Raw genomic sequence first — 15,955 nt, 5'->3', positions numbered from 1 at the left:
TGTATGCATTGTATTGCATTCCACTCACATGCAGTATTCTATACGGTATATCTATCTATACCTACAATATTCTATTCAAGGGAGACATTTGAGTACCGTTACATGATGCGTCATCATGACATCGTCATCTTTTTTTTCTTACTAGCTCTGACTTTGCTGATAGCTACATTATTGAGGGAAAATGTACTTACTATGACTGTGATATGTGGTTGTCCCACCTAGCCATCTTAAGATGAATGCACTAACTGTAAGTAGCTCTGGATACGAGCGTCTGATAAATGACTAAAATGTCAGCCTGATGTAGTCTTTCCCGTAGCTGTACATCCTTTGTTTCCATAATAGACAGGAGATACAGGATAAGGAATTAGGATGATCTAGCTAGAACGTCACTAAGATATTACCCTCTGGACTGAGCTGGGCATTCATTATGCCATGGTATTATATCATCTGGTATTCGTCACCACACCACCTTCGCACACATGCCAGTAAGCCTATACATCACTGTTCGTATCACAAGGAAAACTAGCCTGGGGCTAACACGGCATCAGTGCTAAGTAACTGAATACAGTAAAGGATCCCCTTTGACACAGAAAGCAACGAAAACGTCACACTTACGTAAGTCCCTCTACATGCTACTTTACTAACGCTGATAGGAAGGTCCTGATAAAGGACACTATCTGAGGCAGCGATAGAGGGGGGTAGTTGTTTGCATGGATTTTTATCAAGTCCTCATTCTGCAGCCTCACCCTAATCAGACACAGCCATATCACTACAAGTGGGTTGCGTTCATTATGAAACACAGAGGGACTACATGGACTTGTCCAGTAAGAAATGCTCATTTACATTTTCAGTTGCGTGCCCTAATGACTATGACCCAGTAGTGGGAACTGTTTTTGACCTCACTAACAGATTACTAACTGTAAGTCGCTCTGGATAAGAGCGTCTGCTAAATGACTAAAATGTAAATGTAAATGTAATTCATCAAACATCCGGATGCGATCCGTCCCAGAAAAAGCGTCTGGTGGTCTGGGAAGAATGCCGTCTATGATGCCTGATTTGATAGACTACAATGTCTGGCAGCCACCAGCAGTCCCTCCACATCCTAATAAAAATTAGAATGAACAAATGTCCAGAGAACTGCTGAAAAATCATGCAGACGTAGTAAATCAAGCAGTTCAAGGCCAAAAATATCACGCTTTATCTATCCAATTCAGAGCGTCAGCTAAGATCAATTGTCACATGCAGTAGCGGATCATCAACCTGAGACTACATCAGTGCATTATCATCATCAACAGAAGACGATGCATGTTGCTGCAACATCAAAGGCTCAATCCCATTTAAATGTTTTGCTTCCTCTACTCTTTTGACTCTATGGCCTATTCTCATTTGGACAAAAGTCTGTCCTCCAGCCCCTCTCCTCCATCCTCTCTCCTCCGTGACCCGGAAACAGTTAAGTGGTCGAGGAGAAGTAAATGCGAATGTAAGAGTGTCCTCCTTTCCTTGATAGCCACCTTTCATCAGGGATAGTAATGTGTATCCTGTCGGAGTCCTTTGCGGAAGAGTTTTGAAATCTGCCACACCCCCTTTGAATCAGCTTTTGTTTTGTCGGAGGAGAAAAGCATGCACACGTAAAAAAAAAAAAAAAAAGGCATCATTTTATCTATAAAATGTCTTGAACAACAAACTTAATTTGTTTTTATCACTTTACACATTTATTTTGGGATACGCCCCTGTAAACGTCATTTGCCTGATGACGGGCGAGTGGAGAAGGAGAACCTAATTCCATGCTAATTCCAAATGCATTTTTTCACCCACGTCCCTCTCCTCGCCGCCCCTTCTCGATTACCTTTGAAAAGTAGGCAAGAGAGGATGCAGGAGTTGAGCAAATCCAATTGAGAAAAAGCCTATGTAGATATTGCTGGGTGAACATTGCAGGCAAGCACATCAAACAAGTGGTAAAAGCAAGGGTTAAGGGCATGAAATCTAACAATAATAACACATACAGAGTGATTCCTCACAAAATCATGACAAAAGACAACCTTGATTTTGGGGGATTTCATGAAATGTAATCCATAGAATGGTCCCTAGAGGAAGGATTGTTGACATGTATTTGACATTTGTATGTAAAAGCATAATTGAGAAATAATTGATCAAAGTTGGCATACAGTGCTTTCAGAAAGTATTCATACCCCTTGACTTATTCCACATTTTGTTATGTTACAGCCTGAATTCAAAATGGATTCAATAGATTTTTTTCTCTCACCCATGTATACACAATACCCCATAGAAGTTTTTGCAAATTTCTTGAAACTGAAATACAGAAATATCTCATTTACATAAGTATTCAAACCCACCAGTCAATACATGTTAGAATCACCTTTGGCAGCTGAGTCTTTCTGGGTAAGTCTGTAAGAGCTTTGCACACCTGGATTGTACAATATTTGCACATTATTCTATTTTAAATTATTCAAGCTCTGTCAAGTTGGTTGTTGATCATTGCTAGACATACATTTTCAAGTCTTGCTATAGATTTATGTCAAAACTGTAACTAGGCCACTCAAGAAAATTCAATGTCGTCTTAGTAAGCAACTTCAGTGTATATTTGGCCGTATGTTTCAAGTTATTGTCCGGCTGAAAGGTGAATTAATCTCCCAGTGTCTGGTGGAAAGCAGACTGAACCAGGTTTTCCGCTTGCCTGTGCTTAGCTCCATTCCATTTATTTGTATCCAAAAACGATCTACTCATATAAAAAAAGATGGGTTGGCTTGTACTCTAATGTCAGAAATACCTTTTTTTCATCACATTCCCATCATGCTTTCATGATTGTATTGACTGCCTTAGGCATCAGCTCAGGATGACTACTGTGTGTGTAATTCTAGCTAGTGTCTCTCCTCCTCTAGAAAACTGCAGGACAACACGGTATCAATTCCCATTCCAAGCAAGTCTAACAGGATGATGAAAAAAACTAAACAACAGTGGCAGCAACATGCTCTGGTCTATGCCACTTCTCATCCCGACCAATGAGAGGCCAGCTAGGTTTTAATTCCCAATAAAGGGAGCTGGTCAGGACTACAGGATGTAAAGCATATGACTGCCACCTGCAGGGTGGTCTGTGTATTACCACTTGCAAATGAAAAGATTAATCTCCGGCCATATGCCCCTTTTCAGTACAGACACACTGACCGATGCTTGCAATTTTTGGATGCCGAAAGCCCCCCAACGCCATCTGCGCCCATTCAACATAGCCTAGATTTACATAGGTATTACTTCTAAACAAAAACACTTTTTTGGGTTCTCTTACCCTTAATATTATTGCTTGAACAGTCGCTAAGACTATATTTGGTTGTGATCATTGCAAAATACCTATTATGGATGCAGCAGTTGTTAGCTAGAATGTTGACGCTCATTGACATAGGCTGTAACAAAGCTAGCCAGAGCCATTTTGCTGGTTGAAGTTGAAGTATAATGCAGTTGATTTGCGATGATGACACAAAGCTTATATTTAGCAGGACATTCATACGAGCCTTAAAATCAAATTATAATCCCAAAATAGTGTGAAATGCACTCATAAGCAACATGTAAATGGAAGCTTTTTTGGTTGGCGGTCTATGAGAACTCCCCCATGTTCTGCAACCAATATGGCTCACATCTCCCTCATGCAGTAACACACAAGGGTGATGTGAACTTATAGGGACAAATTATACTCCAGAGCAACTGGCGGCCCATGGGTGATTTTATTTGGCCTCCCAAGTTTTCTGAGCAAAAAAATGTATAGTAATAATATCTATTATTTTTGGGGGACATAAAATACTGTAAAAACACCAGCAAATCAGCTCAAAGTGATTTTAATTTTGGAAATGGGTTCCAAATTATTCCCACGCATAATAAAGAGACGTATGTGATAGTATACAAATGTAAGCAAGGTTTGAAATGATTATGTTTTAGTCAAATATTATATTGTTTGGGCTTCTTGCGGTCAATTTGCAGTCTGATTTGTAATTATGTTCTGGCCCCCTGATCATGCGCTAAAAATACAATCGTCCCACGGCTGAATCTAGTTGATGATCCCTGCTCTAGAGCGCTTCATGTAAATTAGTTGTATACAGTTTAGCTATGATCAAACCTGAGAGTAAAGTTTTATTTGAAGTGAATGAAATACAAGCACTTGTGAAATACACGAGTACTCCCTTGATAGATTGAGGGCCGCTACATCAAAACAACAAAAATCCATCAGTATTTCTTCCACCTCACGCCCATAATTTATCAATTTAAAGCAATTTAATACTGCTGTGGATGGTAGTCTAATGCACGCACAGTACAAGTGTTTTCCGACAAAGGCAAAATCAGTCCTTGTTTGTGGTGCATTGTCATTTCAAATAGACCTGAAACTGGGTCACTGGCGATGACTCAAAGGCTTAGCATTCTCTCTTTTTTTTTTTTTTGGCACACAAAAAGGGACATGATATTCATGAAATGACAGCATATTCAAATACCCGTTATAGTTTGGGACCCAACCGGCTACCTATTTGCCATTAAGTTGGGTTTTGCCAAACCATATTTGGGTTGAGAGGCCCTCTCCTCCTACCCCTATGTTTTTATTTTGCTCCATCCTTTTTTCCCTCCAAGAGAGATTACCGAGACAAGCTGCAGTGACAGAATGACCGCCAGGACCACAATACATCTCTGCCCCTCTGATCCCAGGAAATAATGCTAATCATGCCCTCTCATGTCGCCATCTTGTGGTGAAAACGTGCACCACAGCAATAACTTGCAATGTCATCTATCTGAATGCTTGGTGGTCTGGGCAAAAAATTACTTAACCAAAACAGATTATTTTTTTAAAGATACTCACCCCTCCCATTGTTATCCCATCAATAAGGGCCACATATGGTTTCTGATATGTTCCTTAAAAGATCAAATAAAATGTAAGTCAAAATAGAGGGAAACAAGCGCTCCCAAGATACTAAACATAGCTGGTCTCATCAGAGAACATGGATGTACAGAATGGTCTGTCCTTGTAGATTCATAATGAAAACCAAACATTTTGTAATACACAGGCATATTGTTTGTTCTAAAATGTTTCCCCTCTAGCAGAATCATGGAAGAGGCGAGATTGGGACACGTACCAATAGTATTGTTCAGGATGTATTCTTCACGGAAGAAGTTCTTAGCAAGGGGATCTCCTACCTTCCCCGCTTCAGTCACAGCTAGGAGGAAATTACATCACAAAATGCACTCAGTAAAGCACAGAGATAAGACACTTTTGAAAACGAAGATGAGGATCTATTCAGTACAAATCAAGATAGTGTCTGAGTATGTGTGTGTACTCTCGACAGTCTGTTATTTACCTCTGATGTCTCCACCAGCACAGAAGGCTTTCCCACCGGCTCCTTTGATAATAACAATATCAGTCTCCTTGTCCGTCTCCCATTTCTACAATGAAACATGCAGTAGATTCAAAACAGTTTGAGCACATTATGTGGATCAAGTCAATTCTGACAAGCATTTCCACGTTCCACTTTCCATTGACATTAGCCCTTTACACTCGTACCCGTATACGGGTTAAAAATAGCAGATTTGGGCACTAATAAGCGCCTAAATTGGAACGGAGTCGCTGTACAGTAACATCCTATACATGACGTCAGAGCTCTGGGTTTTGACTGACAGCCGATCTGAACTTGAGCCCCCATCCCTCCCAGAAATTGGGCAACCTTTGCACATGTTTTGTTGCCTAAGTGAGGAAAATTTATTTTGAAAGATGAAACATTGAGGATTATAATAAATACCGTTGCACCTATCCCACATTTTACAGGAATATTCTTATCATGTTACTGAATGTATCCAGAGTATTTTCTAATTTAGTTATCAACAAATGCGGCGAAAAGTACAGTAAATGTAAAATGCACATAAAATCAACAGTGTAATGTTCGGATTCATTCTTGTGTCAGGTTAACTGTTGTGTACTCACCTTTGGTCTAATAATTTTCACATTATCTCCAAACTGTTCCCTTTCAATTGCTACCATGGTTATGCATATGCTTTTCATATTTATTCTCTAAGAAACTCTTCAATTGATCCCTATCCATATAGGCCAATTCCCACAAGTGTTAAGGGTTAAAACAGGTTTTGAAACATTTGAGATTTGTAATGTAACCCTAACTCGCCCATTTACCTTCTGTGGCTAGAGGCCTTAACCGTAAGCGGTTTAGCAAAACATTTGCCACATTTAATGAACTACTCCTACAGATCACTGCTGTTGTTTGCAGCAGGATTGATATGGTTGCCTGTCCTTGCCCCCTGTCCCAGTGACAGGTAGCCTAGTCAGTGTTAACTAACTATTGCTCACCTTGAGCTGGGGGTATATGAGTCGTATCATGTTCATGTTGAGGGCGTTCAGGGCTTTGGGGCGGTTCAGGGTGATCACCCCAGCATTCCCCACTTTCTCCACCAGTATCTCGGCTCCCGCCTGGCTCGTCATCTGCCCCCAAACACACACACAGAAAAAAGGCAATGTAACACAAGCAAATACATTTAGGTATAGCAGTAGGACGAGCATGACAGGTTTGACTTGAAAACTCCTGAACCAAAGGAAGAGGATTTCTATTCTATACAATAAAGTGGTGCTGTTACCTAGCTATGTAGCTATAGCTTAACGTGTTTATCCATTTCTCTCCCCTTCATGTCTGTGGAGGGAGTATTACCACACACACATACATATACACACACACACACACACACATATATATATACACACATGTATACATACATACATACATACATACATACATATATATATATATATACACATGTATGTGTGTGTGTGGTAATACTCCCTCCACAGAGGGAGCTAACTGTCTTACAGAATAATTTTAAGTCCTTACCATTTGTCCTCGAATTCTTTGCAATCTGCAGAGGGACCTAAGTCTAAAGAAAATATGAGAAAGATGTGAAAATGGTGACAGAGATTAAATGTGAGTAAACCCTATGAACACTAAACTTGGACATATTGACATCTGTTATTAGGCAGGGCAAACCTGATTTGGTGATTTCTGGTATATCATCTAAATAAATAAATCGCAGCACGTTTTTTGGACTCATTCAGCAGTGACAACAGTTGGCTGCTATTTAAGTGACAGTTTGACTGTCAAATCCGTGTATTGGTATGTGGCCAGTGACTTTTATAGAGAGAACGCCCCGAAATATTCGTGCCATTTGAGAAAGAAAATTACAGCTGAGTTCTAAGTCCTGCGACCCCCATCACTAGTTTAAGCATTTAGAGATTTTAAAAATGCTCTTATGCACAATTTAAACCAGGCACTCTAGAAAGAGCGCCCATAGTGACTGTGTAGCAGCCAATTCATTCGACTTCCCTACTGTTACATTGGCTCACAATGTAAGAGGTGAGGTAGATGACAAGGCTTGATTTATTTAAAAAACTGTTTATTCTAACCTGCATTATAGGAAGGACTAGCTAGAACGTACAGTCTCTTTGGAGAAACACATAATTTGCAATTGGAATACTAAAGCCTTGTTCACACTGCAGGCCTTAACGCTCAAATCAGTTTCGTTTGCTAGCTAGGACACCGGCGCTTTCCCGCAGTTATTTGAACGTTACCGCGAGGGTAATCACTACCCAGTAGTGCCACACGTGAGTTGGGTTGGCTACACTAGGTAACTACTTCCCTCGCCGTAACGTTAACAGAATTGCAGAAAAGCAGAGCTCGGCAGGCGGGGTCGAAGGACACTGTGTACCGGTGTCCCCTAGCCTAGCTAGCTACCAGCCTCCTCCTTCAGGGTTTTTTTTGGCAGTTGGCAGGGCTTGACATTAACTTTTTTAGCCACTTGTCCTTACTTGTCCAAATGTTACTTCTCCCCCCAAATTTAAAAAAAATGTAAAACCATAAGCCAAAAGGGTGACTGAAAATGAGTGAAGTACATAGGAGGGATCCGTAAAAAAATTCTGCGCTTACCCATAGACCATGTGTCAAACTAGTTCCACGGAGGGCCGAGTATTTGCGGGTTTTCGCTCCTCCCTTGTACATGATTGATGAATGAAGGTCACTAATTAGTAAGGAACTCCCCTCACCTGGTTGCCTACGTCTTAATTGAAAGCAAAAAACTAAAACCAGCAGACACTAGGCCCTCTATGGAATGAGTTTGACACCCCAGCCACAGACGATGTTATCGCCCCCTAGTTGCCATCCAAAATAATGAATAAAAATTGTCAATTGGGAGGAGCAATATCGGTTGCTAATACAGGACTAGTAAAGCCCTAATGCAGTACTTGTGATTTTTTAGGACCCTGTCTTTCAAAGATAATTAGTAGAAATCCAAATACCTTGACAGATCTTCATTATAAAGGGTTTGAACACTGTTTTTTCATGCTTGTTCAATGAACCATAAACAATTAATGAACATGCACCTATGGAACGGTCGCTAAGACACTAACAGCTTACAGACGTTAGGCAATTAAGGTCACAGTTATGAAAACTTAGGACACTAAAAGAGGCCTTTCTACTGACTCTGAGAAACACTAAAAGAAAGATGCCCAGGGTCCCTGCTCATCTGCGTGAATGTGCCTTAGGCATGCTGCAAGGAGGCATGAGGACTGCAGATGTGGCCAGGGCAATAAATTGCTATGTCCGTACTGTGAGACGCCGAAGACAGCGCTACAGGGAGACAGGATGGACAGCTGATCGTCCTCGCAGTGGCAGACCACGTGTAACAACACCTGCACAGGATCAGTACATCCGAACATCACACCTGCGGGACAGGTACAGGATGGCAACAACAACTGCCCGAGTTACACCAGGAACGCACAATCCCTCCATCAGTGGTCAGACTGTCCGCAATAAGCTGAGCGAGGCTGGACTGAGGGCTTGTAGGCCTGTTGTAAGGCAGGTCCTCACCAGACATCACAGGCAACAACGTCGCCTATGGGCACAAACCCACCGTTGCAGGACCAGACAGGACTGGCAAAAGTGCTCTTCACTGACGAGTCGCGGTTTTGTCTCACCAGGGGTGATGGTTGGATTCGCGTTTATCGCCGAAGGAATGAGCGTTACACTGAGGCCTGTACTCTGGAGCGGGATTGATTTGGAGGTGGAGGGTCCGTCATGGTCATGGTCTGGTCTGGGGCGGTGTGTCACAGCATCATCGGACTGAGCTTGTTGTCATTGCAGGCAATCTCAACGCTGTGTGTTACAGGGAAGACATCCTCCTCCCTCATGTGGTACCCTTCCTGCAGGCTCATCCTGACATGACCATCCAGCATGACAATGCCACCAGCCATACTGCTCGTTCTGTGCGTGATTTCCTGCAAGACAGGAATGTCAGTGTTCTGCCTTGGCCAGCGAAGAGCCCGGATCTCAATCCCATTGAGCACGTCTGGGACCTGTTGGATCAGAGGGTGAGGGCTAGGGCCATTCCCCCCAGAAATGTCTTGGAACTTGCAGGTGCTTTGGTGGAAGAGTGGGGTAACATCTCACAGCAAGAACTGGCAAATCTGGTGCAGTCTATGAGGAGGAGATGCACTGCAAAGCTGTCATCAGGGCAAAGTAACACTTTTTTGGTTACTACATGATTCCATGTGTGTTATTTCATAGTTTTGATGTCTTCACTATTATTCTATAATGTAAAAAATAGTACAAATAAAGAAAAACCGTTGAATGAGTAGGTGTGTCCAAACTTTTGACAGGTAGTATGTGTATATATATATAACAGTTTTTTAAATTAATATTATAATTTTTATTCTGATTTTTCATGGGGTGCTGCAGCACCCTCAGCACCCCTACTTCCCGCGGCTATGCCTATATGACTACCTGTGTGTGCCAAAGCATGCAGACGGAGCCAGTGACATAATCAAAAGAGCCTCGCTGGCTGTGCATCATCATGGGCTAAAGAGCAACTCTGCTGTCCTCAGAACAGGATAATTATAAACTCATTCAAATTTTTTCCTCATCCTCCTTTCTTATTATTAGCTACTACAGTTGAAGTCGGAAGTTTACATACACTTAGGTTGGAGTCATTAAAACTTGTTTTTCAACCACTCCACAAATGTCTTGTTAACAAACTATCGTTTTGGCAAGTCGGTTAGGACGTCTACTTTGTGCATGACACAAGTAATTTTTGCAACAATTGTTTACAGACAGATTATTTCACTTAATATTCACTGTATCACAATTCCAGTGGGTCAGAAGATTACATACAGTAAGTTGACCATGCCTTTAAACAGCTTGGAAAATTCTAGAAAATGATGTCATGGCTTTAGAAGCTTCTGATAGGCTAATTGACATATTTGAGTCAATTAGAGGTGTACCTGTGGATGTATTTCAAGGCCTACCTTCAAACTCAGTGCCTCTTTGCATGACATCCTGTGAAAATCAAAAGAAATCAGCCAAGACCTCAGAAAAAAAATGTGTAGACCTCCACAAGTCTGGTTCATCCTTGGGAGCAATTTCCAAACGCCTGAAGGTACCACGTTCATCTATACAAACACTAGTACGCAAGTATAAACACCATGGGAACACGCAGCCCTCATACCGCTCTGGAAGGAGACGCATTCTGTCTCCTAGAGATGAATGTACTTTGGTGCGAAAAGTGCAAATCAATCCCAGAACAACAGCAAAGGACCTTTTGAAGATGCTGGAGGAAACAGGTACAAAATTATCTATATCCACAGTAAAACAAGTCCTATATCGACATATCCTGAAAGGCCGCTCAGCAAGGAAGAAGCCACTGCTCCAAAACCGCCATTAAAAAGCCAGACTACGGTTTGCAACTGCAAATGGGGACAAAGATCTGAGTTTTTTGAGAAATGTCCTCTGGTCTGATGAAACAAAATAGAACTGTTTGGCCATAATGACCATCATTATGTTTGGAGGAAAAACGGGGAGGCTTGCAAGCCGAAGAACACCATCCCAACCGTGAAGCACGGGGGTGGCAGCATCATGCTGTGGGGGTGCTTTGCTGCAGGAAGGACTGGTACACTTCACAAAATAGATGGCATCATGAGGATGGAAAATTATGTGGTTATATTGAAGCAACATCTCAAGACATCAGTCAGGAAGTTAAAGCTTGGTCGCAAATGGGTCTTCCAAATAGACAATGACCCCAAGCATAATTCCAAAGTTGTGGCAAAATGGCTTAAGGACAACAAAGTCAAGGTATTGGAGTGGCCATCACAAAGCCCTGACCTCAATCCTATAGAAAATGTGTGGGCAGAACTGAAAAAGCGTGTGCGAGCAAGGAGGCTTACAAACCTGACTCAGTTACACCAGCTCTGTCAGGAGGAATGGGCCAAAATACACCCAACTTATTGTGGGAAGCTTGTGGAAGGCTACCCGAAATGTTTGACCCAAGTTAAACAATTTAAAGGCAATGCTACCAAATACTAATTGAGTGTATGTAAACTTCTGACCCACTGGGAATGTGATGAAAGAAATAAAAGCTTAAATAAATCACTCGCTCTACTATTATTCTGACATTTCACATTCTTAAAATAAAGTGGTGATCCTAACTGTCCTAAGACAGGGAACTTTTACTAGGATTAAATGTCAGGAATTGTGAAAAACTGAGTTTAAATGTATTTGGCTAAGGTGTATGTAAACTTCCGACTTCAACTGTATCTGCATTGTCGGTAGATTGCACATTGCTAAAATAATATGGAAATAGGCCTAGCCCAACTACACATTTCTTTCATTAGCATTCCTCAGCTGTAGCCAAAGTTTTTTTGACTCCTCATTAGATTTTTCCATCTTGGCATTGTTTGTTCAATTTCACTTCTTGTGGCCTAAAATATTTGTAATTCAAAATAAATCTGTGAATGAGAATAGCATAGACTTCGACTAATTATTCCCATTTAAAAGATTCAACTTTAGGACATTAAACACTTTATTAGAATAGTTTGGAATGTACTCTTCATAACTTTAATTTGTCTTAATGCTTTTATGATATTTCAGTTAGTAGGATTAGGCTTTTGGTCATTTGGTTTGCAATGGCAAGGAAGGATTTATTTTCTGGCCTCGCATGCATGCATCATTTCTGTCTTCTAATGCTTTGATCAATAAGGTTTGCTCAGATTTCTCATTAGATTTTTATATCTTGCTATTGTTTCTTCTATCTCTCTCATTATTACCTTAGGCCTCCCATGTTTTGGGGTTATTAAAAAACTTCGTTAGATTAATTAATAGCGCGGCAGGAGAAATCTAGCATGCATTAAACTGAAAGAGTGGCTTAATAGACCAAGTCATATTCATATCAAATGGAGAGAAATTAGAACAACAATAAGACACCAGAGTGTCCGCTATAAAAATAGACTTTGGCTATTGGCCCAGATCCTCCGAAATTCGAGAGAGAGAGAAAAACAAAAACATTTTCTGACCGGATATTTTGCGCTGCTTTGGTGAGACTCTTAGCTCTGTCTACATTGTTCTCTTGCTTTGTCATTTAGCAGACGCTCTTATCCAGAGCGACTTACAGTTAGTGAGTGCATACATTATTTTAAAAAATTCATACTGGCCCCCCGTGGGAATCGAACCCACAACCCTGGTGTTGCAAGCGCCATGCTCTACCAACTGAGCTACAGGAGGTAACATATTTATTGAAATAGGTTATAGAAAATAGGAATACAGGCAATTTACTCAGAATGTCAACCATGCACTGCCCTGCTGTGTGCTGCGGCAGCACAGCTGCCTGATCAGAGTAATTGTTTGATATTGTGATTATTTTACTTGTCCATTCGGACAACTGAAATGTAGATTCTGGTTGTCCAACAATTTTTTTTACTTGCTCCGGACCAGCCTTAATGTCGAGTCCTGGTTGGCTTCCAACGATGGTGCATTTCCGCCACCGACTGTGCTGGAGTATGGGCCAGAGACAGCGATAGCAGCCTCAATGGCAGTGGGCGCAGCATGTAGTAAGTGAGGCGTAGTGGGCGCAGCATAGTAGGCGTGGCATGTAGTAACCGCAGTCAGCAGATAGACATTATTGGTCCAAACAGCAAGTTACAAGTGAACAAATAGGATGTGTGTGTGTTCAGACAACAGTCATTTGCTGGCATGTCTACGTTAGTTGTCATAGTAACGACGGGTGTGCGTGCAGTGGTGTAGGCTAGTTGGTGGTGGTGCTCATGCTTCCTATCACTCACACGTTATGTAGCAAGCCAAGGTGACAACAATGCCTGCCATGGACATTTCCCAGTTGCTTTGAATGTTAAAAATCATAGACGTATATAAACCCTGGATTGCTGATTCTATATATTGGCCTTTGAGAGGCTTTGAAGCCACGGTCGACCATATTGGCACTCTCTAATAGAAGCAGTCCTCCATTAGAATGAATTGAATTCTACAGTATTTCAATTAATGTTTCAGGGACAAAATTACATGCATTTAAGTATTTTTGTTGCAGCACACATCAGGGCAGTGCATGGTTGACATTCTGAGTAAATTGCTTATATTCCTATGCAGTAACATTAGTCCTTAAAAAATATATACTTTTAGGCTCACATAATAATTTCAAAGTATGCATTAAGGCATCTAATAGAATAAACATGTCAAAAACGAATGTAGACATTAATAAATGCATTTCTATAGCTTCCAAAATATGTTTTACAATTGAGGAGGAGTATTAAGATGGCTGCGTAGTGGCTTCAATACAGAGCCCCCTGTCAGTCATCCAGGTTTATACACATTATTGCTACATCTTGTCTTTATATAACCATGTTTGCGTCCTGACCCCAGTGCAGTTCAGTGTTAACAAGCGTAACGGTAGTGTCGGTATCTTCTGGCAACCCCACACCTAAAGCTAGCCAGCTAACGTTAAACTCTAACTACATGCACAACTAAACATTAATTTAAATCAACTTTTGCAGCCGTAGGCCTACCTGTGCGTAGAATTCAAAATAGTTATTGACATTGTGTAGTTTTTCTTCTCTGAGTAGCTTGAAAGGCACACAGCTTGCTTCAAGCACAGGTTCAAGTTTACGTACAGTTCTTCCTGTATTTCCTGTATCGCAGGCAGCAGTCTATTCCTGATTGGTTACTTTCGTAAGCGTCATTGGGGGGGCGTATGCACCATCAAATAAACTCTTGATGCGTTTAAAAGTTGAGTTTGACTACACTGCCATCTACTGGGAAAAGATATACATGCACCAAATTAGATTTGAGGTTACTACAAATCACTGTTTAGGCATGCTTGACTTTATGACGAAACTAGGCAGGGTTCAAACTATAGACCGGCTTGGATAAACAAATACCCATAAACAAATGAGCATTCCCCCAGGCCCACAATAACTGAAATATAAAAAACATAATTGGAAAGTTATTTTAATAATTTTGGCATACAACAAGAAATGAGATGTTCTCCTCTGGGAATAATTTAATTATTCTACATAAAATAAACCACATGCAATCTTTTAATCAGACAATATTCACTATTCACTGACATTACTAGTGAATGTCTCGTGGGGCTGATAAGAGGAAAGTTGACTGCACAGAGCCATGTCCCTCTGACTGCAAGGCTCTAGTCGGAGTCACAGCTGCAGGAGCTGCTTGAATTCTGGATGGAAAAACAGAACAGGAACACCCTTAATTCAACATAATGTAACTATTTTCAATTTAACACAGTTTTTACTAAAAAGAGACCTGGCCGTGTGGTGCCAAGATAACAACCTCTCCCTCAACGTGATCAAGACAAAGGAGATGATTGTGGACTACAGGGGGGAACAAAATAGGACTGAGCACACCCCCATTATCATCGACGGGGCTGTAGTGGAACAGGTTGAGAGCTTCAAGTTCCTTGGTGTCCACATCACCAACAAACTATCATGGTCCAAACACAACAAGACAGTCGTGAAGAGGGCACGACAAAGCCTATTCTCCGTCACGAGACTGATAAGATTTGGCATGGGTCCTCAGATCCTCAAAAAGTTCTACAGCTGCAGCATCGAGAGCATCCTGACTGGTTGCATCACTGCTTGGTATGGCAACTGCTCAGCCTCCGACCGCAACGCACTACAGGGGGTAGTGCGTACGGCCCAGTATATCACTGGGGCCAAGCTTCCTGCCATCCAGGACCTCAATACCAGGCGGTGTCAGAGGAAGGACCTAAAAATTGTCAAAGACTCCAGCCACCCAAGTCATAGACTGTTCTCTCTGCTACCGCACGGCAAGCGGTACCGGAGCGCCAAGTCTAGGTCCAAAAGGCTTCTTAACAGCTTCTACCCCCAAGCCATAAGACTCCTGGACAGCTAATCATGGCTACCTAGACTATTTGCATCGCCACCTGTTTTGTGTCACAGGGAAAGGCTTCAATAAGTCACATCTAACTAGTCTGACTGGTTGTGGGAAATACTATTTGCAAATATGTGGAACAATAGTAATTGTATTGCACTGGACAGATGGGGGCTTCAGTTTGCACAGTAAGACAAATGTTCCATACCAGGGAAAGCAACAGTGGGTGTGGCAGAGGACATTTGAATTGCCTGTTCATCATGTAGTAACCAGGTAAATACTGTCTGCACTGATGTCTTTCTAAACTGTTCAGGTAAAAAACATAATTACAAGCGTTGACATTCATGGTATTTAAATAATAAGCCATTTAGCAGACGTTTTTATCCAAAGCGACTTACAGTCATGCGTGCATACATTTTTTTTGTGTATGGGTGGTCCCGGGGATCGAACCCACTACCTTGGCGTTACAAGCGCCGTGCTCTACCAGCTGAGCTACAGAGGACCACAATGTGAGTTCTACTGGCATTCTTATAGATCTCTACTGGATATGGCATTGAGAGCAGAACACTGAGGGATATTTCACACAGTTACTGAGTATTTATTCATCCCATTGTTTTCAGATAATTTAGGCACTGGCAAGGGCCGAAGAAAAACACTTTCCGCATTACTTACTAAGAATTTGGATTATTGCAGAAATTGAACTTTATATTTTCCAGACGGAACGG

At 41.5% G+C, this 15,955-nt stretch overlaps 1 protein-coding gene across 2 annotated transcripts in view; it reads right to left on the bottom strand.

The window, feature by feature from the left end:
* The window catches only part of hibch (3-hydroxyisobutyryl-CoA hydrolase), a 52,596-nt gene extending 38,585 nt beyond the window's left edge, over positions 1–14,011 (bottom strand). Inside the window, exons 1-6 of one of the 2 annotated variants that reach the window (XM_084179282.1) lie at positions 13,883–14,011; positions 6,882–6,924; positions 6,347–6,478; positions 5,349–5,433; positions 5,127–5,207; positions 4,853–4,905 (exon numbers count right to left, since the gene is read on the bottom strand). In XM_084179282.1, the coding sequence (XP_084035408.1) occupies positions 4,853–4,905; positions 5,127–5,207; positions 5,349–5,433; positions 6,347–6,478; positions 6,882–6,924; positions 13,883–13,914 (426 nt within the window). In that variant the 5' untranslated portion in view covers positions 13,915–14,011. The remainder of the gene's footprint in view (positions 1–4,852; positions 4,906–5,126; positions 5,208–5,348; positions 5,434–6,346; positions 6,479–6,881; positions 6,925–13,882) is intronic. The other variant, XM_084179283.1, reaches the window with a different exon arrangement.
* Positions 14,012–15,955: the final 1,944 nt, after the last annotated feature.

The sequence above is a fragment of the Coregonus lavaretus genome (genome assembly GCF_964263955.1).
Source record: "Coregonus lavaretus genome assembly, chromosome: 16".
Taxonomy (NCBI): domain Eukaryota; kingdom Metazoa; phylum Chordata; class Actinopteri; order Salmoniformes; family Salmonidae; genus Coregonus; species Coregonus lavaretus.
Note: the sequence above shows the minus strand (reverse complement) of the source record. Positions and strands in the feature narration are given on the sequence as shown.